We start from the raw sequence: 23,674 nt of genomic DNA, 5'->3' as shown, positions 1-23,674 counted from the left end.
CGCATGACTTTTGGAGTGTACTGCATTTTACAATGCCTGATCTTTCTTTAACAATCTAATGTCTCAATATATTTTTTTGCAAATTTGTTATTTACATATAATGAAGGAACCAGTGAAGCTTAAGAGGTAGTATTATCGTAAACCACAGTTGGTCACTTTGACACTCACTCAAAAAAAATCTTGAGTCTGAGACTATTTTGTGATGAATAGTTTTGCTTTGAGGTAATGTAGTACCTGTACAATACAGCTCAGTACTGTATAGGTAACTCAAATTTATTAACACATATATGTGATTTTGGTTATTTAGCCGCCACTAGCGATTTCAGTGATATTCTCTAGAACGGGGATGTCAAACTCATGGCCTGCGGGCCAATTGTGGCCCTTGGAATGGTCAGGTGTGGCTCGCAGGATGACGGTAAAATTTATCAGCCCGTGAAATTTGATAGAAATAAATATGAAGGAAAAAATTCAGATATGATTGAGTCAGTAAATTCCGAAATGATCTTTGCATCATTGTGGCAATAATTGAATTTATATTGAGCTCTTAAGTTTCAATACACAAATGGAATTCTATAACAAGTTGTAGCCGCAAAATAATGCATATACTGTAGTACAGTATATGCCTTTTGCTATCCTATTACAGTATTAGTGTTAATCATGGTTATTAAGCAAAAAAATTTGCATACTTAAGTTCAGACAAACCCAAATGAGTTATTCTTGGTAAGCCAGGTAAGGCAATGTGTGAAGCTGAAAACTTCAATCTTGCAAGTATGTGATATAGCACTTGTGTTGGCCCTGAGGAGGGTAAATAAAATAAGTATTGGCCCTCGAAAGGTTTTGAGTTTGACACCACTGCTCTAGAAGTATAAAAAAGCTACAATACCAAAATATGTAAGTGTTAATCTAACCTTTCTTATTACTTTTCTAGTTGGGAAAGACCATGAAGTTTTGAAATCTGAAAATACAAAAGCTCATAAATGTGATTTTCTTTTTTCTTTTTTTTTTCTCAGAAAAAATGTGAATTACAGTACTGTACTGTATTTTATTTATATATTATTATTATTATTATTATTATTATTATTATTTTCTCATGTCCAATAATTTTGCATGCATAGATTCGAAATCAGTATGCTCAGGAGTGCCTACTAAGATTTTGAACAAAATCTCAGAGGTCGAGATTTTGGCCAAATCGGTAAGCCAATTATATTTTTCTCTCAGAATTGGAATATAAGGGGTTTAAGTATGCAAATCAGAATGATAGGGGCTTAAGCCTTTCCAAATTTGGGAGGATTCCAAAATAAACAGAAATTTGCAATTATAGTACTGTACAGTATGTCCAAATCCACAAACTACAGTAAATATCTGAAAATACCGTACAGTGAATAAATAAATGAGTAACATATATCTTGAGGAATATTTGAAGACAAGTGTTTACACAATTAACCACAAGAGTGCAGTGTTAGTAGGAATTCAACCCACAGTACAGTACCTGTACTTGGATTGGGAGTCACCAACTTTATGTGCTCATAAATCTTTCTGCAAGTACAGTACTGGGTAAATCTTTCATGAATTAGGGTGCCAGATTTTTTAATCTAAATCCAATTACTGTATACACTAATTATATTGAATTAAATGCATTACAAATACTTTACTGTATGTTATAAATGTAATTAAATATCACCTATTAAGCTGAGAAGTGGTGAAGAAGATAAAGTACTATGTACAATGCAGTACAGTATTATTGATTCCTCATCATCACTGTTTTATGGCCATTTTCCATGCTTGCTTAGGTTAGCCATGAATACCTGGTGGTTTAGTGTTCTGTCCTGCCAAAATGTTTAGGAGTTACATGTATTCAGAAATCAGGAATGCCAAATTGTGGAGGAGTTAATATGTTGAGATGTTAGATTGGTTCTATTATTAGCATAGTGTACTATTGTGTGATGCATGTTGTGAGTTATCTCTTGAATGTGGCCTGATGCATAGAGTACCTTAACTACATAAATCAAGTCTTCATAGAGTTGCTTGAGTGGGTACATGGGCTTTGTGATTGGTAACGCAGGCTTGCTAATGCCTCCAGCATTTGCTGATATAATTTGTATTTTGTATAGTTAACTGACACAAGAACTTTCCAAGTACAGTACTGAATGTAGATCTAACCTTGCAGTATAGTTGTTATTATTTCTATGACTAGAATATAAGTTGGATATACAGTTCATGAAACATTTGTGATAGAAATAATATAAGAAACTGTATTTAATTTTTATTTGTAAAGAAAACATAGAGGTCTGTATTTAAAGTATTTTGGTTAATATCCTATGTTTACCATGCTTCTAGAGGTTCCAGTTGGTACCTTGTACTTTATCCCTTATGCAGTACTCCCATTAATTTTTCATTATATTTTCTTTTATTACATTTTATGTGGCCAGTACCTGTAATTCAATATCTATTACTTGTATACCATGTTTTATTCATTTTCATTGACAACAATTGATATTTGACCAATTACAGTATGTATAGAACACAGTAAGTAAACCTTCTTTTTTAAGCACACCCTCAACTACAGTAGTTCTTCATGGAATCTCCACCGTGGACTTTCATTAAGGACGGTGTCCTTAGCTCAGTAACGTATGTATCTTTATGGATATTAATGGTGGAGTTGCTTTTTCAATTACTTACACTTAAACCTATACATCATTTACTCTTCTGGTTGGAATTACAACACATCCTTTTGGTTTTCCTCGTTTTAGTCATGATGGTTTCATTCTTCCTCTCCTGTATAACATGATTTTCTTTCAATGTATTCTCTATTGTGTCTTGGGAAGTATGTCATCTCTTTTATGTGTTATAATATGTACAACTCTTGAAAAAGAAGGTACAGATATGTTATACAGTATTTGATTTATGATATCTCTTTTCTCCTTCCAATCAAGATGTCATATTTTAATGTGGACGAGGGAAAGTATAAACCTGTCTGCATTGTTTCATTTTTATTTCCCATATACATTTTACCTGTACAATACAAGATTGGGAAGTAATTTTTCCATGTACACTGTAATCACACCGCTTTTCACCAAACTTGGTCTAGTGGTGCAAAAGATTTTGTATACCTGTATCATCAGAAAGAATGGTCATTGACTGCGCTGCCTCCTCCACCTCGTCATCATTGGCAAATCAATGGCCTGTCAGAGCTTCTGTTAATGGCCCAATTCAGTGATAATCAACTGCTGTGTATATTTATCAGCTAATCACTGATTTGTGAACCTCTTTGAAGGAGGAGACATCGTGTGTTTCTACTGTATGCTCTGCCATTTGCCTTTAGGTTTGAAATGGTAACTTACTTCAAGGTGTCTTAGAACTTGTATGAGCATTACCCTCCTGTCATTTAGAACTATTGTATGTGCTTGTTCAATTTGAATGCCATTGATCAATGTGGACGACATCCCTGAATGATTTATATCAACAAATATGTTATCCAAATCTTTTAACATTTTGATTCATTTGTACATGCTCCACTGTGGCAAAACTTGAGCATCATACTGTACAGATACTCTATGAATGTCAGCGCATTTTATGCCCGAAGCCTGCAAAAAAAAAAAAAGTGACAGCATGCTGCTCTTTTTTAGTCCAAAACAAAAGTGGTGTAGCTATGATTAAAGCACAACTGGACAATAGCATGTAAGGGTATGAATACCACAAAGTGGTTATCTGTACACTCAGTGCAGTCAGCAGTGTAGACAATTCTGAAAAAAAGACAGACAAATTGCTGATACTTCTGACTTACCCTCTAAGTTTTGTATCAGGTTGATTCTCAGCCCTTCTTTCTCTCAGGATTTCAGCTTGATGAAAAGTAATGTATCATTCTTCCTTTTTAGTGAGAAGTGTATCCTTCTCAGTAGAGTGAGATAAACTTTCTCCCTACAAAGTTTCTTTATTTTTTTCTCTTTAATTTATCCTTTTTACTGATCGTCAGTTACCTGTACTAGGTGGTTGGGCAGTCGGTCTGTTCTCTGTTATACTCATCTGTTCCTTTCACTCGTTTTCTTCTTGTTAAGAGTCAAAGCTTTAATTAGATGTTCTCAATCCTACACATCCATCTCTGTTTTTGAGAAGATTTTATCAGCCAATCCATTTTCTCATTCATATTCCTGATATTCTAAAACTTTCTGCATACAGTAACTGAATTTTTCTCCATGAAACTTTAAAGTTTAATTCCCCAATAAAATTTACCCTACTGGTACAGTATTTTGCAGTTAAATGATTTCTTTATTCTGCTATTCATTCTGTAGAAGTACAGTACAAAATTTTCCTGAAATTCATTTATTATTTTCTTTAATACAGTACATCCAGTAGAATAAATAATTCTTCTTTTGCTGTGGCAATTTTTTAGTTATTAATATTTTTATTAATTTTCACATCAGTTTACTAACTTTTTATTAATATTTTAATTGTCAATACAATATTTACAAATATCTTTCCAAACTGTTAATGTTTATCTTTATTAATGAATTATATCCATTACCTCTTTTACATGGCACAGTAGATTGCACACACGCACACACATTCTTCCTTACACTTCTCACGACTCGCCTTGTCAGCATTTCTCAAGTTTTCTACTACCGTAGTAATCACTCAACATTTCTTCCATTGTTTACTTCTATTACTGTAGTTCATGGTAAATTGTTTTTACTTTGAGTATCTTGTCAATTAATTTGTTATGGTTTTTCAGGCACTTTTAGAAACCCATGACACCATAGCAGATCGGCGACACACAGGGGACGCAAGCACATCAAGCAACGGTTACAACTCTGTAAACGGCTGCCACGAGAACGTCACATTCATGCCAGAGGAAAATGGGTATCCGGTGGACGCCATTAGAATGGTGGGCCTCCGAAAAAGACCAGATGAACCCTTGGGGCTGACAGTGCGAGAGGATGAAAATGGTTACATGGTCATTGCCAGAATAATGGCAGGTGGCACCATTGACAGACAAGGTCTCCTACATGTTGGTGATGCCATTTGTGAAGTCAATGGAGTTAAGGTAAGTTATGGAAACCTATTTAATTCTTTTGCAATGTTTTTTGTAGAAACAAGTGTTGTACCTGTACAGTATAAGTTATTTGCTATGATTCAAAAAAGGAAAAAGGGTCAAAATAAATTAGTGAAGGTATTAGATAAGGTAGTTTAGGAATTTCTGAAAATAGCTGAATTATGTCAAATTACAATTTATGGAAATATGAACGACAGTATGGAATTTCAGAATCAAGCCCTTAATTTTTCAAACTGTATCGTACTTATAAAACTCAGAATCATATTTCCTTTTTCCGTTTCCAAGGTGGCAAATCTTCAGGGACTGCATGAGGAAGTGGCTAAGTGCCGTGACTCGGTGACACTGAAGGTGATACCTGCCCTCCATGATCCACCAACCAGCAACCAGGTAACCAGCAGCCTCCACCCAGATTCTGCCAAGACTGTTGTAAGTGTTGTTATATTGTTTTGTTCAGACCAGTAAATGCCTGCTTCAAGCCAACTAACAGCTGGAGCTTCTGATGGTCTGGTGGTGGTGGGGGCAATGCTGAAATGTGCATACTATAATATGTAAGATGATATGAACAGTTTTTTGAGTGATTTATTTTTTATTATGACTATACACACACACACTATATATATATATATATATATATATATATATATATATATATATATATATATATATATATATATATATATATATATATATATATATATATATATATATATATATATATTATATATATATATATATATATATATATATATATATATATATATATATATATATATATATATATATATATATATATATATATATATATATATATATATACATGCATGCTTAAGAGTTTAGAGCTTTGTTTTCTTAATGGCTGACTAGATTCAATGTTTCTTAATAGGACTTTACATTTTCAAAGAAGCTTTTGGCAGTACAAGTACAGTCCTGTACTGTACTGTACAGTAGTTGAATAGTATATTATTAGATAGTTTTCCCTGTGTGAAGCCAATTCATTTTATTGCTTCACAAAGGAGTTGTAGGTGATAGTGTTTTGCGCATTATTGTGAACATTCAATACCAAAGATTTACATGTATTTCAATAAATTTTTTGAAAGACAGTAGATTAAAATTAAGTGTAGTATTGGTATGTAATATATATTACCAATATCTAGTGTGACTTCTTTAGATCACAAATTTTCAACCATAATTGTCAGTTATTGGCAATTGGTTATTTAAAGCTGATTAAGTAAAGAGTAATTTTAACACAGGAAATTGAGATTACATTGCTCATCAAAAACATAGTAAAATATTTTTTTGTCACTAATATCTTGCATGTGTTTGATAATTGCAATACAGTATTCCCTCAGTGTTGTGGCCCACATTTTATTGATGCCAATACTGTACAATATTGTACATTACAGTACAGGTAATTGTTTTCAATTCATTACCTTAAGGTTCAATATATAATTCTTGCTATTAAATATCCAATTTTCTGTAATTATTTTGGCATCTTCAGTTGGTCTTCCTTGTTCATTTACATAAAAAATGAAGTGAATATTGTTTCTCAAATTGGAGGGGAGCACCATAGCAGACACATTTGTTTCAGTAGTTAAAAATAACAAAAAGGAGAAAGGAGAGCCTCTGTTTGCAGTTGCAGTGGTCATGCACTTACATTCTTTTGCTAAGATGAACATTAAACTTTGTGTTGCACTCTTTTAAAAGGAAAATTTAATATATCATTTCAATATCATTTGTATTCTTCCTTGTAAATTTTAGATTTAATATGCAATGGATCAGTCTAAAGAAAAAAGTTCTTTATAATTTTTTTATGTCTGTGCTTTTGCATTGCATTGCAAATTATTCTTCATAGTCACTGTGAGGATTGTATGCCAAAGTCTTTCTGGTCATTTGGAATAAATTAATTTCTTTTGCATGTTCTGTATTTGCTTAATTCCCATTTCTTTGATGACTAAAATATGGCATGCAAGAAGCATGAACTGTAAGTTTTGAAGGAAAAAGTATGTGTAAAATTTCTTGACAAATTTGGCTCGTAGTTTACACACTTGGTGAATTAATGTGTTTTTGTAATTTTGCTAGTTATGCTGAACAGTCGGCAGTCACTATTGGCACAGTGCAATATTTTGTGAAGTTGAATCTTTCCCTTAGCTTAGTTAGTGTACAGTACAGTATTCTTAATCTAATAATGTTATTGCACTAAGCTGTTGTAGTATTATAATTTCACTTTTCGAAAATAAGCTGTATATTTTGTATATTTTTTATGACTGGATCTTTGTAACTGGTAATAATGAATACATTTCTTCAGTGTTACATGAGAGCGTTCTACTCCTATGACCCTGCTGAAGACACACTCCTCCCTACCTGCCCATCACAAACTCCACAAGACATTGGCCTCAAATTTGAAAAAGGAGACATATTACAGGTAACCCCTTTCACTATATGTATTTTATTAAATAATCTGTTAGATAGAGGAGTTCTCTGTATGTTTATTAAGTGTTAGAAAATTATGTACAAATGCAGATGCAAAGTTAGGTTCTCATTTACAGTTTGGTGGAATGTGGGGGGAGGGGGTGGGGGGATCCCTTACTTGAACCAATGATATTTAGGAGGGCAACTTGGGTAAATGTTACACATATATAAATTCTCATGTGGTGACTATATCATAAAGTTATTATTTGAAGTTTGATATGAATAGAATGTATCTACAGTGGTGTAGCCAGGTTCTAACGTCAGGGGGAGCGAGCACATAAAAATACCTGCCACCACGCATACCAAATAAAATAATTTTAAATTTATTATACATGTTATTTTGTATTTAAAATCAAAACACAAGAAAGATACAGTTTTATGGTAAGTACATGTTATTTACTTATTTTATATTTAAAGATTAAAATCCAGACACAACAAAGCAAAATAAATAATATAGTGCATGAAGCGACTACAACAGCCTCTTTCATCTAGGCTTCATTCTAGCAGAGTTATCTATTATTTTATTATAATCTATTATAAGCTAACCAGACAATCTTCCCCACCTATTGTAGAATGCAGGTAGGACTTTATGAGTTTGAGTCGGCTAAAGGTTCATTCTTCAACTGCGCTACTTATTGGCAAGGTCAGAAAAATGTGGTACAATGTCAACAGGTTAGGATAAATGGAACACATGTCATTGGCAATCATGAATTATAATACACTGTTGTAGGTCATTTTCTCTCAATATTTGAATTTGCCTTATTGCTAGTGCTCATTATCTCTTTGTTCATGTCTTTAAATGAAAGAAACTCTTGCATGATTTTGTTTTGACTGTCGACGACGTCTGAGTACATGTCTGCCAAAATTTTTAATTTGTTCACATTATCTGCATTGTCAAAATGCTTTGGATCTAAACCACTGAAATTGGAAGCCATATTTATAAAATTATTAAATCTTTTACTGGCTATTTATAGTGGAATGTAGGGACACTAAGTAGGATTCAACTATGAATTTCTTCTGGGCATCAAATATTCATTCATCGTCTGGAATTTCTTCATGGTATCATTTTCTTTTACATACTCTGTGCTGCTTATATTCCACAGTAATTTCACATTTTCAAGCCAACCCAATTGCTTCGTTCTCATTCTCTTTGGATTCAGATTAAAAATAAGTTTGCACGTTTTTCATATTTTAAAAAAGCTGAATCAAGTAAGAAGCCGTAACCAGATCTACACTATTTTCCTGTAAATATGTGGATAAATTGGAAGCCTTTTCTACCAGTTTATTCCAGAATATAAGAACCAAGAATTCATATGTATTGAGTGTTCTAGAATAACCTTTGCCTCGGCAAGCTGTTTGGAGTACGTACAATTTTTCATCTCGCCATCCAAAATTCTTTTCAGGTCAATTACTAGTGGTAAATTCTGTAAGCCTGCCTCTACTGCTGACTTTCTTGATGGCCATCTGGTATTACAAAGTTTCTTTATAGTCACCGCGAAAGATTTTATTGATTGCGTTGTTCTTCTTGTAGTACTCAAAGATGAGGTAAAATGCCAGAAAGAAAAAGTAAGAAAAGGTATAGAGACCCTCTAGAGTTTCCCAAAAACAACTGAGTTTGAATATTGGAGCTTACTGCAACAATAAGAATTAAATTTAAATTATTTGCACATCAGTGTGTAAAGAGTGCATTTGGAGCAATTTACCTAATTCTTGTTTGGAGACCTGATATTTCACCTGACATGGTGCTTACTTCATCGTAAAACTGACCGTAACACATAGTTATTGATAGTCCCAAGTTTTTGATTGCTGAAAGAAGAATGTTGGAAAAATCCTTAGCTTTTTTCTTTTTTTTTAACAGGGATTAGCCCACCTGGGCACGGGTCACTGAGCCACATCGGAGCCGGGGGGGTGGGGAATATAATAATAATAATAATAATAATAATAATAATAATAATAATAATAATAATAATAATAATAATAATAATAATAATACAGTAATAATAATAATAATAATAATAATAATACAGTAATAATAATACAGTAATAATAATAATAATAATAATAATAATAATAATAAGAAAGAGCCATAAATAAATACGAAAATTAAAAAAAATCAAGAGTAAGAAACAATGTACTGTATACTGTATGTATGTTGTGTTGTCAAAGTAAGAGAACCAATTGAGACCCTGCAATTGTGTGTAAATGTGGCAAAAAGGCAGATCAGCAACCTGGGACTTGGTCATAATTTTTGTGATGCCATATGGCAGCTTGGTCTACCATTAGACAATACATTATGCTTCCAGTATCTTCCCAGGCGGTAGTATCTCCCTGATTGATAGCTGCCTACTACCTACTACCAGGTAATTCGCTGAATTGTATAAATCATTTTGCTGCATCACCGTTTACTATTACATATTGCAAAGATAAAGAAAATTTATCAGTTCTGCTGATATCAAAGGTAGAGTCAACAAGTACTGCAAATTACTTAGCCACTTTGATTTCAGGTACTATTTTTTATAGAAGCTGTGCTGATTAGGATTGTATTAGATTATTTTGTAGGTCAGGGCCGAGACATGTTGCATTTTGATCACTCGGTAATAAATGATGCTTCAGTAATGTATCATTTTTAGCAAACCGCTTAATAAGTTCCAAAAAATTGCTGTCACCGTGAGGATGACAGTGGAATGCCAATCCCTATTTCCCCCAAAAGTTAACTGCATCTGTATTACGTGTTAGAATCATCCTATTTTTTTAAATCCCTTTCCTTTCCTCTGTTACAAGACCAGACAAGACAGTTCTATCATTGAACAAACGGAATTTGGTAAGGAAAAGTTCTTTTTCTGCTTTATTGTAGTGTGACTCGCTTTTTTCTTGTTTTTCAATTTTGTGCGTACCTTTAGCAAAAATCTTGCAAAATTTTTTTGGATCACTCCAAGCATCCCTCTGATTTCCAAAAAGCCAACAAGCAAAACCCATAATTACATATTACATGGTTACACCCAGTGCTTTTTAATACAGTAAGTTACTTGATTATTACAGTAGTGTAGTTACTAATCACTTCTTGTAGTCTAAAATCTGAGTATTTAATAAAAATACTGTACTGTACTGTACTTACCCCCCATGTGTGCGCTACTGAGTATCTATTATGGTATGTACAGTATTTACATTATACTATAGTACATCATAATTAATATAATAGTCAAAATAAAATAATAATATGTAACATCATAATTTTAACAACCATCATGACAGCTTATTACCTTTATTTTTTTTTTTAAAGTGCCGCCTTTGGAGAATGTGCTCAGGGGAAGCAACCTCTCCCCCTGCTCCTTCCCTAGCTATGCCACTGTGTATCTACAAATATTTACCATACAGATAACCTTCATTATCATAAAGAAAGCATAATTATCGTTTGATTTTCAAATGATTATGTATGGTGAAACAAATGGAAGGACAGACTGTTGTGTTTTGTGCACTTGAGGTTATGGAATTTCTAATTATAAAGGTTTGTTCTTCTCTTCTTTTGCTTTTAAAGATGTGTGTGTCCGGCTGGGTAAAGTGTAAATTATTAATATGAAAGGTGATACTGTACTGTATTAGTAATCTATATATATTATGCCTTCAGGTGTATTTGAATGATACTGTACTACTGTGCTCTATTTGCAGATTGTAGATCAGTCAGACCCCAATTGGTGGCAAGCTCAAGTGGTGGGATCTGGCACTAAAAGAACAGGCCTCATTCCCTCCCAAGAATTAGAGGAACGGCGCAAAGCCTTTGTTAGACAAGAGTATGATTACGTTCACAAGATTGGTATTTGTGGTACAAGGGTAAGTACTCTTGAGAATTTCTTAATTGCTGTTGTTTTGACATGATGATGATAAGTGTATTTTCATATTTTATACATGTTGGCCTCATGTACACCAAGGGCAGTGGACCTAGAATTGGCTGATATAAGCAAAACTGGATAAAACAAAGATACTTGTAGGTTTTCATACTAAATGGGGGTTACATTCACAGCCACAGCAAAAGTTTCCTTGTGATGAGTCTGAACTGCACTATTATTAAATTTACATGCATTTACTTACACACTGTCAGACAGAAAGTCAAATACACCTGCCTATCCAGTTCTTGTTATGTTGGTATAAACCAAAGCAGCTTATAGTACAGTACATTGAATACTTTACAGCAATACAGTACAGTACTAGCATTATAAGGCAGTGTACTATATTTCAGTAAAAGGCTGTTGTTTCATTGACTTGTTTTATCTTTATGAAAAAATGTAGTATTGAAGTCTTAAGTGATTTTTCTCCCAACAGATATCAAAACGTAAAAAGAAACTAATGTTTTCCACAAAGAAAAGTACAGAGTATGATCAAGCAGAGTTGATACTGTACGAGGAGGTGGCCCGGATGCCACCCTTTATGCGCAAGACTGTTGTGCTTATTGGTTCTCATGGTGTTGGCAGAAGAACTATCAAAAATCGAATTATTGCTTCAGACCCATCAAAATTTGGCACCACATTACCTCGTAAGTATTCTTTAATACATGGTTTACTTTGTTATTTATATAGGAAATAATCACCAGCTTAATAGCTATTCACCACTAAACTGAGTGTTTACACTCCTGAAACATCATACTCACTGATTGATGCTTACCTTACATACAGCATGTTAGTTTTCCAGTTTGGCAGTCCTTTTAATATTTATAGATTTCTACTGTAAAAACAAAGCTTTAAACTATTATCTTCAATTAACTTAACTGCTCTTGATATCTGATGATAAACAATAACAAACAAACAAAGGATAGGACTGTCCTCCTTGTTTCATAACTAAAACATGCCTTTTTTTATTAAATTGTTAAAGTTTAAGGAGTATACAGTATAATAAGCTTTTGAACATATCATGAGTTGAAGCTACTATATACCTACCTGTACAGTATTGTACTGTACATTAAAATGAGTCATTCAGTATTATAGGTAACTACTTTACTGTATTTACAACTACAGTATAAACTACAAACATTTGTGAAATGACTGGAGGCTCACTGAGCAGATCAAGATTTGTACAGTTACAAAACCATGAGTATACAGTATATTGAAGTTATCAACCAGCTTGATTAAATATAAATTATTTTCCAATAACTGGATGAAGATGTAGATACTGTGCTAAAACTTGACACCTTCATCCATATCTTGTATACAGAAATATAACCAGTGTAGTCTGGTATGTTGTCACTCATTGCTGTATTTCATATCTAATGTTTTTCAAATGTGTTTTCATTTCAAATTACACCTGAAACTTCATTGAATAATGACAATGATTAGTCGCCAACAGGGTAATTTTGAATGTAGTGTATCGTGTACAGACACATCAAGAACCATGAGAGAGTTGGAGGAGGATGGAAAGGCTTACCACTTCACAACCCGGGAAGCAATGGAAGCAGATATCCGTCACCATCGTTACTTGGAGTATGGTGAACTTAATAACAACCTTTATGGCACCAAGTTGGATTCAATTCTATCAGTTATCAGATCAGGGAAGATGTGTGTACTGGACTGTTCCCCTGCTGTGAGTCAAATGGCCATTTAGCATAGCTTGATTATATTGTCATTATCATGTCTTTAAAATTACTTATCTAACACAAACGTGTACATATTTCAAACTTTTTATATCGTTATTATAAAGTCTCTCTTCACAATCACATTCTTAGGGACTCCAAACACATTATGACCATTTTTATTGCAGGACTTGGGAAGTATACTGTCATAATAATTTGTCTTTTTGCAGTCTTTGAAGTATCTGCGGAATTCAAGTGAAATGCTGCCTTATGTAATCTTTCTAGCGGCCCCGGGAATGGATCAAATCAAGAGCTTGTACAATATTGGCAGTTCTATGGGCTCCTCTAGCCGAAATCTTACTGTGAGTATTTTCTTCTGTGATGACCTGCATTATTTTGATATGATGAATTGTCTGTCTTTTTCATACACTATACAGAGATGCAGAGTTTATGTTGAAATTTTTAGTGCTTAGCATTTACAAACATTTTTTTTTAATATAATTCAAAAGCAACATTCTAGTCAACACATACGTAATTAAGCCAAAATATAAAATGACTACCGGGGTATATGGATATTCCAGTTTTCATACTTGTTAAAGGCTGAAGTGATTATAAGGGCTAGACTGTAGCTATTGTTATTATGAATATGATCGCAAATTATTACTGTAATTACTTCATTGCTATATCTTTATTCAGTTTTTACCTCCTTTTCTTTTTTCTCTCTCTCCATTAATTAGGTATAGACATTTGTAGGAGAAATTCATATCATAATAATATAGTATATACTGTACAGTATATTGACTATTTTAATGTGTTTGCAAAAATAGAATGTATATTATTTTCAGCTTTTTCAAATTTGTCAGCTTATGTATCATGGTTTTTGACAGTCCAGCAACATTGTTTTTGAGAAACATTTACATCACTTAAGTTTGCACAGTGAAGAAAATTATATACTGTATTAATTTTTTATTGAATTACGTAGTTGGAAATGGTGTGGTAGAATGCAATACTATTAATGTCCTTTAATTGACCCAAGTTCTTATAATGCTAGCTACAACATCACTACAGTACCTTCATTGTTGAAAACTCTTAAACTGCATGTGTTGCAGGATTTACTTTCATCCCATCATACAAATCTCGAGTCACTTCTAATTTTTATCAAATACATGTAATGCACTTCAGATAAACTGCTATATGAAGACCATGTAGTTAATTCTTGACAGTTACACTACCAGAGGAAGCTATAGACTTGTCAGTGGTTATGAAAAATGGTTGGGTAATAGAGACCTTTGGCTTTTAGATAATTTTTTATTGATTTATTACAGTACATAACTTGGTAGGACATCTCTTTTTTTACAATCATTGCTCTCTAAAGGGGAGATTAGAAGCCACTGTCTTCCTGGAAGGCTGAAATATGAGTGGATTACCACTGATCGGCTTGTTAGCCACTTGGGCGGTCGGTCACATCTCTGTTATGCACCGTTGGCAAGTACTGGCTCCTGAATGTACTGTATCTGTACTTGTGCTGGTGTTGGTCAAGTCTGGTCTTGAAAGAGCTCACACTCGGTGTGATTTTTTTCTGCTATTTTTTTGAGTAGTTGTGTTAAGCAGGAGTGCCCCGGCATAATACCATGTTGGCAGTCCTTTACAAGGTTTTCTTAGTAGATGTTCCATCGAGGCATTTCTTATAATGCTCTCTAGTAGTTTACACACTATGCTGGTCAGGCTCACTGGTCTATAATTATTTGTGGAGTGACGATCGCCCTGCTTGAATATAGGTCGCACATAAGCCATTTTCCGGTCACTGGGGACCTTTTTCTCCTTCAGGCATTTATAGAACAGAATCATAAGGGGGAGGCTCCGTAAGTTTATTGCACAACTCTCCTAACACTCTTCTGAGAACACAATGTGGGTTAGCACTGTGTCAGACTGTCTTTCCTCAAATGCAGGAAGATTGTTCACATCCTTTCTTGTGAACACCACTGCCAGCTGAAAAATAAAGGAAGTTTCAATCAACATAATAAAAATAACGTCCTTACTATATAAATATTGGAATTCCCATGTTGCCAAATGCGGCAAGGAAAGACACATGAGCAGGATGCTCAGCACCAAGACCTGCTCACCTCTCAACCCTTCTGAGAAACTTTCTTCTAATTTAAAATTTTATGGGCAACAGTTTCAGTTGTACAGATATACTAATTCTCTATGTTTAGGTTAAACTCTGGTTTGAAACATACAGCTAGAGGGAAGATGGTGTTCCCTAGTCTTCTACTTTACATCTGTGAAAGAATCAGTGTGTGTGTGTGTGTGTGTGTGTTTTGTCGACATTAAAACAAGAATTTATATAACAAATATGTAATCCCTGATATAATCATTTACTTACATTTTTCTCATTACAGTATTTGGTTAAAATCTAAAATGTATTCACAAAGTTGGTTGGTTTTTTCTTGTTCAATTGCAGTTAATGTTTAAGTTCAAATGAGTGACATGAAAATGGAGGTACAGTACTGTATTGTCATTAATAGATAATCTTTAGCCATTTTTTTTAATTCTCTCCTTTATTTTGCATCTTCCCATTTATGTTTTGCTAGAAATTACTATTAACTGTGTACTTGCCTGACCTGACCTGACCTGATCTCTCTACCTTATGCCTGTATTAATGTGCCTGTTGCTTGCTACCTTCCTGCATCCAGTTTGATCGCAACAGCTCGATGAGATACAGCTCCCGGCGTGCCAGGACATTAGAGTCCCTGGCTTCCTTGTATGAGGTAATATGATCAAATATAACTTGCTCTCTTAATTTTTTTTTAGAAATTAATTTTTAACAATGGTGCTTAATGTTAAATTAATTTATAATAGTAATATAAGTAATAACTGTCATATATTTAGTAATTTAACCCCCTTTACTATGGAGATGCCACTTTAAATATTGTATTTGGTTAATGGCAGACAATTTTATTCAGCATAGAGGGGAGCCCATACATTAGGGGCTAAAGAATATTTAAAATACAAAGTAGCTATGCAATTACTGAGAAAATACATCGTGGAATTGAAATATTATTAAACATATTCCTATATATTTTATGTAAAAAATACTGTACCCGTACATTGTACCCTGCTTATACTAATGAAAATTTTCACATCACAGGAGGATGATTTCAAGCGCACAATGGAAGAGAGTGCTAAACTACAGCGAGCTTATGATAAATATTTTGACTTGATCATAGAGAACAACGATCTTAATGACACTTACCATGAGATCATGGATGCCATCGACCGCCTGGCCACTGAGCCTCAGTGGGTTCCTGTTACTTGGGTGTACTAACATTTTGAAATGGTTACCTTAAACATTTGTTATATATATTTTATATTATTTCCACTGAAATCTAACTAATTATAAAAGTTTTTAAAAAATTTTATGTATGCAATGTCCAATAAATAGGAAGAATTTACCAAAGTGTAGTATCAGTTTATTTGCAGTGAATTTGTACATTTCCAATTATTAGATTCATTTAAGGTATCATCCTTATTACCAGTATCTGCTACTTTGGAGTATGTTGATCTCTCAGTTAGCACAGAAGTATAACGTCTGCATTACTTAAAGGAAATTAATGCATTGGAATTCTGAGTTGTTTAGCTCCTCCAATAGGTTTTCAGGTCTTCCATGATAATCAAAGCTGGGAAATATAATACTGTATGTGAAATAATAATATAAAAGCTGTGGCTATTAAGCTGTCACTGGTTGAATAGCCTGGTAGTCTACATTGCTGGGAAGACTACATAGACAGCCAGGTTATTCAGCCATGAACATATAATCATAATGACAACTATATAAATGTAACCATAGTAATTTTTTTTTAGTTGACGGTACAAGCCTTCCCCCCACCCCCCTTGCAACTCATTGGCTCATACATAATGTTTGATTAATATTGATATTTCACAACTAATTTCATATACTATAGTTGTTAAGGATAACCAGTTCTGGCACATTTTAATGGCAATTTTAATGTATGTAAAGATATATATTAACTTTCTAGATATGAGTGGAAAAAAGTTTAAAATAAAGAATATATACTGTAGAAGTTGCAAACAAATTCATGCTAGATATAAATTTTCTGTTTACCCCCGGTAATTTGCCGTGGGGCTCTGCCTTCTTAAGTTTGGTAAGGTTAGGTCATGTTAGGTCATTAGGTTTTGTGCATTTTCATTTTCTTGTTTAGTATCATGCAAATAACATCATCAAAAATTTTGGTGCAATTCTTTAAACTCCTTTGGGTGCCGAGTTTAATTTTGGGGTATTATCTAGTTACAGATATACAGTTGTTAATATGTTTATGGGTTCACAGCTAAATAGTCTGGTTGTCTATGTAGCAGTCCTGGCTGCATAGACTACCAAGCTATTCAACCAGTGACAGCTTAATAGCCACATTGTAATATAAAACACAAAGATCTAAGAGAAAAACAACAACTGAACTGCCAAAAAGTTAACTGAATTTGAGAAAGAAAACCACATACAGTAATACCCCGCTTTACGCGGTTTCGCATTTACGCGGTACCTCGCCAGAACCGGACTTTCACTTTACGCGGTGCATCTACTCATATACGCGGGAAGCGGTGCGGGCAGGATGCGCACAAAGTCGTCCAGTCATCAAAACATTACCGAGTTCTTCACCCGCCACCCACCACAGCCGGCCCAAGTCAGTGATAGTGAGGATATGGACTTATATGGACTTTGAGGGGTTTGACAAAGAGGCCCTGCAAGCCTATGTGGTGGATAGTGATACAATTGATACAGGTGAGGGCCAATAATCTGCCTCGGAACCAACCCCCCATCCCTGTGTGCCCAGCCATCTTTTCTACTAATGTAAGTGTTAAAAAAACTAATATTATTGATATTTCTCTTAATTATTAATTGTGTGTGCATACCATCATAAAATTAAGATGTAATTTTTACTACAACGTAGGTATTGTGTCTGAAAAAGTGGAGTTTGGGGGTCGGGCCAGTCTCTATTGGAATTAATCCCATATGTTCTGTTGTTCACTTTACGCGGTTTTCACTTTCCGCGGTACCCCATGGGTTCAATTGACCGCGTAAATCGGGGTACTACTGTATAGTATTCTATATTGTGCTCTTTATCTCCAATTACAGTACTGTACTTATGTCATTACTTATTGTTCAATAGGGATGTTTTTGGTTCCTAAATCTGAAAGTTTATGATCTTAGATGGATAATTCCCTTGCATAATTAGGACTGAACAGACTTTAGAAATGTAAAAAAAAAATGCTGAGAAGGGTTACAAAATCATGCATCTGGTTATTCTGAAAATCTACATTCGATTATTATATAATTAAGAATACTGTACAGTATAAATAATTTCCTTAGGTATGTGATTTTTAAGAATACTGTTTTCAAAGTTTCCTTGAACATCTAAGATATGTAAATATATAAGAAATGAAATGGAAACCGAAGTCCACATAATTTGCTCTCACCCCATCTCTCTTTCCACTAGAGCCTTAGTAAATTTCTTTTAAAATTCCCCCAAAATTTATACACCATGAAGAATAACCAGTATATCTCTCGTCTTAACTCCAGTGATACAGAAGTATTTGCTGGAAAAGTTTTCCTCATATACAAGTTTAAGTCATGGCTTGAAAACATGGTATTGGTATTTCATTGATAGTGCCTCTTTCACCTTGAGTGAGAATGGGTACCAACTTTCCAAAGGCAAACTACAGAGTATGAGTCACACTTGGTACAACAACAGTGTGTGGGCTCATACATTACACAGAAAAAAGAGAGAACAAGTAAATTGAGTGTATTTCAGTTCTAATGTACTGTCAAAATTTATGAGCCTTAATATCCTTGCCTGTGAAGACAGTTATAAATGCTATAACAGTATCTCTACTTCCACTGATTCATTAAAATTTTACACTTCCACAAAGGAGTGCATTTGAAAGACCTCTTACATTTAATTTCGATGTCAATGGCATGAAAATTAGCCTTCAAATTACTTTCATATAATATTTATGGTATGATTAATGATACTGTACAGTATACTTAATGCTACACAAATGCATACCATTATAAGACACCATTTCTAAGAATTATTTCATTGTATTTCAGCATTAAAATTTTAACTATTTTAGACTAATACTTGACTTCTCTGAGAAGAGAATAAATCCTTAAAATATTGGAACCCACAGATGGCTGATTACAAAATTGTTAAGCAACAAATTTATAATATGTTCAATCTTGGCAGTGCTCCAGTGATGAAACTCATGCTGACTTACTGTGCGCCAAAAAAAGGTCTGAGAAATTAATAAAACATACTCAACCCTCTGGTACACCCGGCCATGGTCAGAAATCTCAATCCTTCGCAGTCTTTTGACGCAGGTAGCATCAGTGACAGGAACTTTTTTTTTTTCCCCAATTTAGTAAATATTGGGTAGCAATCCAGACCCAAACTGTGCCCTTAGAGATGCATTTGCCAGCCTACAAAGCTAAATGAAGGAACTTAAGTGGTTAATAAGGCTGGTTCAGTGTTTCTGCTTATGGGAGGGTGATCTTAGTGAGATACGACTTAGCGAAGGGTCACGAGCACTTAGCAATGCAATCTGTGTCGAAAGACTACGAGAGGGTTAATAGTAAAACACATACACTATCCCCTCGTTAATTCGACAAAAAAGGGGGCTCTGGTTCACCCGAATTACCGAAAAATCGAATTAACCAAGTTTATAATATTTTCACAATATTCGACAATTTCCAAATTTTTTGTTCAATTATTCGTTCATTTTCTGTTCAGTTTTTGCACCTTATTTGGATCGTTCCAAAGATTTTTCCTTATTATTCCAACTAATAAACATACTTATTTACCATACCTTGGCTCCTAAATAAAATAATACTGTATACTGTACTGTACAGAGTATTTGTAATTACTGCGCAAATATAAATAAATATTTTTTAAATGTACATCCAGTAATAAATAAATGTAACACACTGTGAGGTGAGGTGATGAAGCACACTCAGGAACAGCACTATTATACCACTATCTTACGGAAACATTTAATTTCTACCTTAAAATTAATTGAAAATCATTCCTTAAATGGTACCAGAAACATTTTCTTCAACACTAATGTACAGTACATATATAAATCCATGGATAACACTAGTGTCCATCACGCATGCCACAAGGATACTAAACTATAGGGCTTTGTCACAACTTGTCAGACATTTGGGCAACCATGATGCAATAATAGTTTAGGTACGGTTTTATCATAAATTGCATTAATTTTACTTACTTAAATCTTGCATAATTTTTCAATTTATATTTCCATCAATGCAGTTAACATTAATCCCAAAAATGTACGAAAAACATTGGCTTTAAGGTGCTAACGTTTCAACTCATGAGGTGGCACCACCACATAACCTCACACTCACACTAGACACCAGCTGCTTCACGATAGCTTATGTGGCACTTGACTTATTAGGGACTTGCCACACCTTGCCATAAACAGATGTACAATGTTGTATCAGGAATTCTCCCCCACACATTCATCCTGTCACTACTGTGTATGTAACTTGCTGACATAATTCATGGCCCTTCAGGCACTTTTGCCCTTAAATGCACGAGTCAAAAGGACAAGCATGAACTTTGTATGCTTTCCTGTTAGGTGCTGTGAATGCTTTTGTGCTGCCCAATAACCTAGCCCTCTCACATGGCAAATCTGAAATCTGCTACTAAGATGATTCCCAGATAAATGATTTTTTCCCACATGGCCAATTATTGCTAAAAATCGTCCAAATATCATAAATTCTATTAGAAATACTGTGTTTATTATAATATAATTAAGTTCAATGAATTCAAAGAATATAATACAAATAACAAAATACCAATTATATTAAGAATGTTTTATTATGAAGATTACCGACTGTTTCCTCCCAAACTCATGACCTACTGGTAACCATTTCCACCTGTTTTAGCTTTGACGCTATTATGTGGTCACCAGACGTCAAATGACCTGATTACAGGTCACTTGAATATTAAGCTTGTCAACCTGAGTTTACTGACAGGATCTACAAATACTTTAATTTTTCATGAATATGAATGAATACAGGTGCAGGGTATAACATGAAATATTTGAATACAAATTAATAACATTTAATAATAACAAATAAAATTGGAAATCGTCCAAGTGGGATGGCAAAAACTGCACAGAAAAAATGATGGGAATTGTCCAAGTGGAATGACACCTAACCCAAGCCTGCTTAGGGAGCCCCAAGAGCACTGTTAAATTGACGAGACTGAAATTTCAAGCCCGTCACCACGACTTTTCTGAACCGTTTGGTTATTTCGGATTCATTCTGAATTCAAATCATTGAATTAATTTTTTAAAAAACATACGAATTAAGATGAAATCCAAATTATAGCAATCCGAATTAACGAGGGTACAGTGCACAGTACAGTACTTACTTTGAATTAATAACTAATCCGGCAAAGCTAAAAAAAACAAAAAAAAAAAACACCTTGAGCATGTCTACAAGGCAACATATTGTCTAGTGCTTACAAGTACTTGTTCAGTAAATGTTTACACACAACTTATCATGAATATTATTATAACATTAATGTCCTACCGTCATCCATTATGGCTAAATTATAAATGTGGAGTAGACGGCATGCAGAATTTGTGGTGAGTGTGGGACACCCACAAAAGGATGTAAAGAATGATTATAGCCTTACATGGTAAATCATAGAAGGATGATTAAAAGTGTTTAAAGGTTAAATATTTTTTGTGACACTTTAGGAACACATTTATGATTACTACTTAAAATCAACTTATGCTTTGTAAATGGGCTTGTTCTGTATGGGAGTTATTATGCATAATGAATGCCAGGTACCTGCACTTGTGTGTGCAGAATTTTCCGTGATGGGTCAGATGGTGATCTCTGGATTTTTTCTCGTAATGACAAGTAATTCATCTAAACCACTGATGAATTTACAGATGGCTGACATTGTAGCAGAATCTCACAGACCATGGAACTTTGGTTAAAAAAAAAAATTAAATACCCAATTTTCAGACTATAATGTTTAATCAAATGGCTATGTCTGTGAGCCCTAAAAGTTAACTTTAAAACCATATGTACAGTACAGTATTAAGTTTTTATAATTTAATCAACATGTATGGGCTACATGTCTCAACAAAGTATTTATAGGATCATGATGTAAATAAACATATACTGTAATTGCTTTCACTGGTTTGTGGAACCCTAAACCTCTTTTTTTTATAAGCTTTAACCCTTAAAGCCCGGGAGATATAAGATCCACCGAACCCCCCACGCAGGCATATTTCAGCAAAAAACATATTCTTTTTAAATCCATTGTCACCTTATAAATGGGTAAATCAAAATACAAAAAAGACCAGAAAAATGTACTTTCATTCAACTTTCATTATTGCATGGTTGGAGAGTTGTCTGGAGTGTTGATGAGCAGTGTTGAGTGAAGAAAGATGTCTCATTTGAAGCTACTGGGCACAGCCCAGAGTCAGCAGGAAAGATGTTGACATGCACTTGCAACACACAATTCTTACTTGGAGGTACCTTTATATCATATAGCTACTACAAAACAAAATATTTACATTTTCCTCAAAAGAACTATAAAATTCTGAACAGTAGGAATATTCAAGCAGCACAAAACTTATCATTCTTTTCAAATATATACACTATTTACTTGTACTTCTACTGAATTTAGAACTTCTTGTTCGTGTGGAAGTCTTTGTGACACAGAATGACGGCACCTGCGACCACTCTCTCACTGAGGGGTGGGGAAGGGGAATGAGCGCCATTGTCTGTATCACTGTCCTCACCACTGGCTTTCTCAACAAACTCGATATCATCTGGGTCTGTTTCCTCCCCATCACTGTCTTCGTCACTCAAATCAAGCAACTCTTGATGAGTAGCACTACTGTCAAGCAAATGCCTTCACTTGCACTTGGGTGTGGAGGAGTGAGGCGGGTCATGAGGGGTCAATGGATGTGCATTCATCAGGATAGCTGGTGGGTAACCGACCATGAGGCACGAGTCTTGAGGCAAAGATTATGAGCGAGTTGCCAATTAAACAAATATCCAATACAAAGTATTTTGTCTTGCCTGGACATTCAAAAGATGCCACAAAAATTAGGAACGTCACCTCGGGTGGCCTTTGCGAGCTTTAAGAGTTAACCTTTTTATTTAAATGTTTGGTGTTACATCTCTGACTTAAAACAAAATGGGTGCCTGATGAGTATCAGTGTATTGAATGAGATTTCTTTTGTATACAGTACATCAGTTCAAATTAACAATGGGTGCTTTTTTTACTGTTTTGCTCTTCGCCACTGATCAGCTCGTTAGACGCTTGGGCTGTCAGTCACATCTCTGTTATGCACTGTTGGCATGTACTGGCTCCTGAATGTATCTGAACCTGCTCCAGTGTTGGTCAAGTCTGGTCTTGAAACAGCTCACACTCGGTACCGACACAACACTCTCTCGCAAGCTGTTCCAAAAGTCCACAATTCTCACCCTGAAAAATTTCACCCTCACAGTTTTCTAGACTTGTAGCTTCCTC

At 34.3% G+C, this 23,674-nt stretch overlaps 1 protein-coding gene across 11 annotated transcripts in view; it reads left to right on the top strand.

Moving 5' to 3' along the window:
* LOC121875733 (protein PALS2-like) overlaps window positions 1-16,528 on the top strand; it is an 80,750-nt gene extending 64,222 nt beyond the window's left edge. For 8 of the 11 annotated variants that reach the window (XM_042380388.1, XM_042380393.1, XM_042380392.1 and 5 more), the window contains 9 exons: window positions 4,730-5,041; window positions 5,336-5,476; window positions 7,356-7,472; window positions 11,186-11,347; window positions 11,837-12,047; window positions 12,885-13,087; window positions 13,307-13,438; window positions 15,770-15,844; window positions 16,225-16,528. In XM_042380388.1, the coding sequence (XP_042236322.1) occupies window positions 4,730-5,041; window positions 5,336-5,476; window positions 7,356-7,472; window positions 11,186-11,347; window positions 11,837-12,047; window positions 12,885-13,087; window positions 13,307-13,438; window positions 15,770-15,844; window positions 16,225-16,401 (1,530 nt within the window). In that variant the 3' untranslated portion in view covers window positions 16,402-16,528. The remainder of the gene's footprint in view (window positions 1-4,729; window positions 5,042-5,335; window positions 5,477-7,355; window positions 7,473-11,185; window positions 11,348-11,836; window positions 12,048-12,884; window positions 13,088-13,306; window positions 13,439-15,769; window positions 15,845-16,224) is intronic. The other 3 variants (XM_042380389.1, XM_042380391.1, XM_042380390.1) reach the window with 3 other exon arrangements.
* Window positions 16,529-23,674: the final 7,146 nt, after the last annotated feature.

This window comes from Homarus americanus, unplaced genomic scaffold, assembly GCF_018991925.1.
Source record: "Homarus americanus isolate GMGI-L3 unplaced genomic scaffold, GMGI_Hamer_2.0 scaffold22250, whole genome shotgun sequence".
Taxonomy (NCBI): domain Eukaryota; kingdom Metazoa; phylum Arthropoda; class Malacostraca; order Decapoda; family Nephropidae; genus Homarus; species Homarus americanus.
This window is presented reverse-complemented; position numbering and strand designations above follow the sequence as displayed.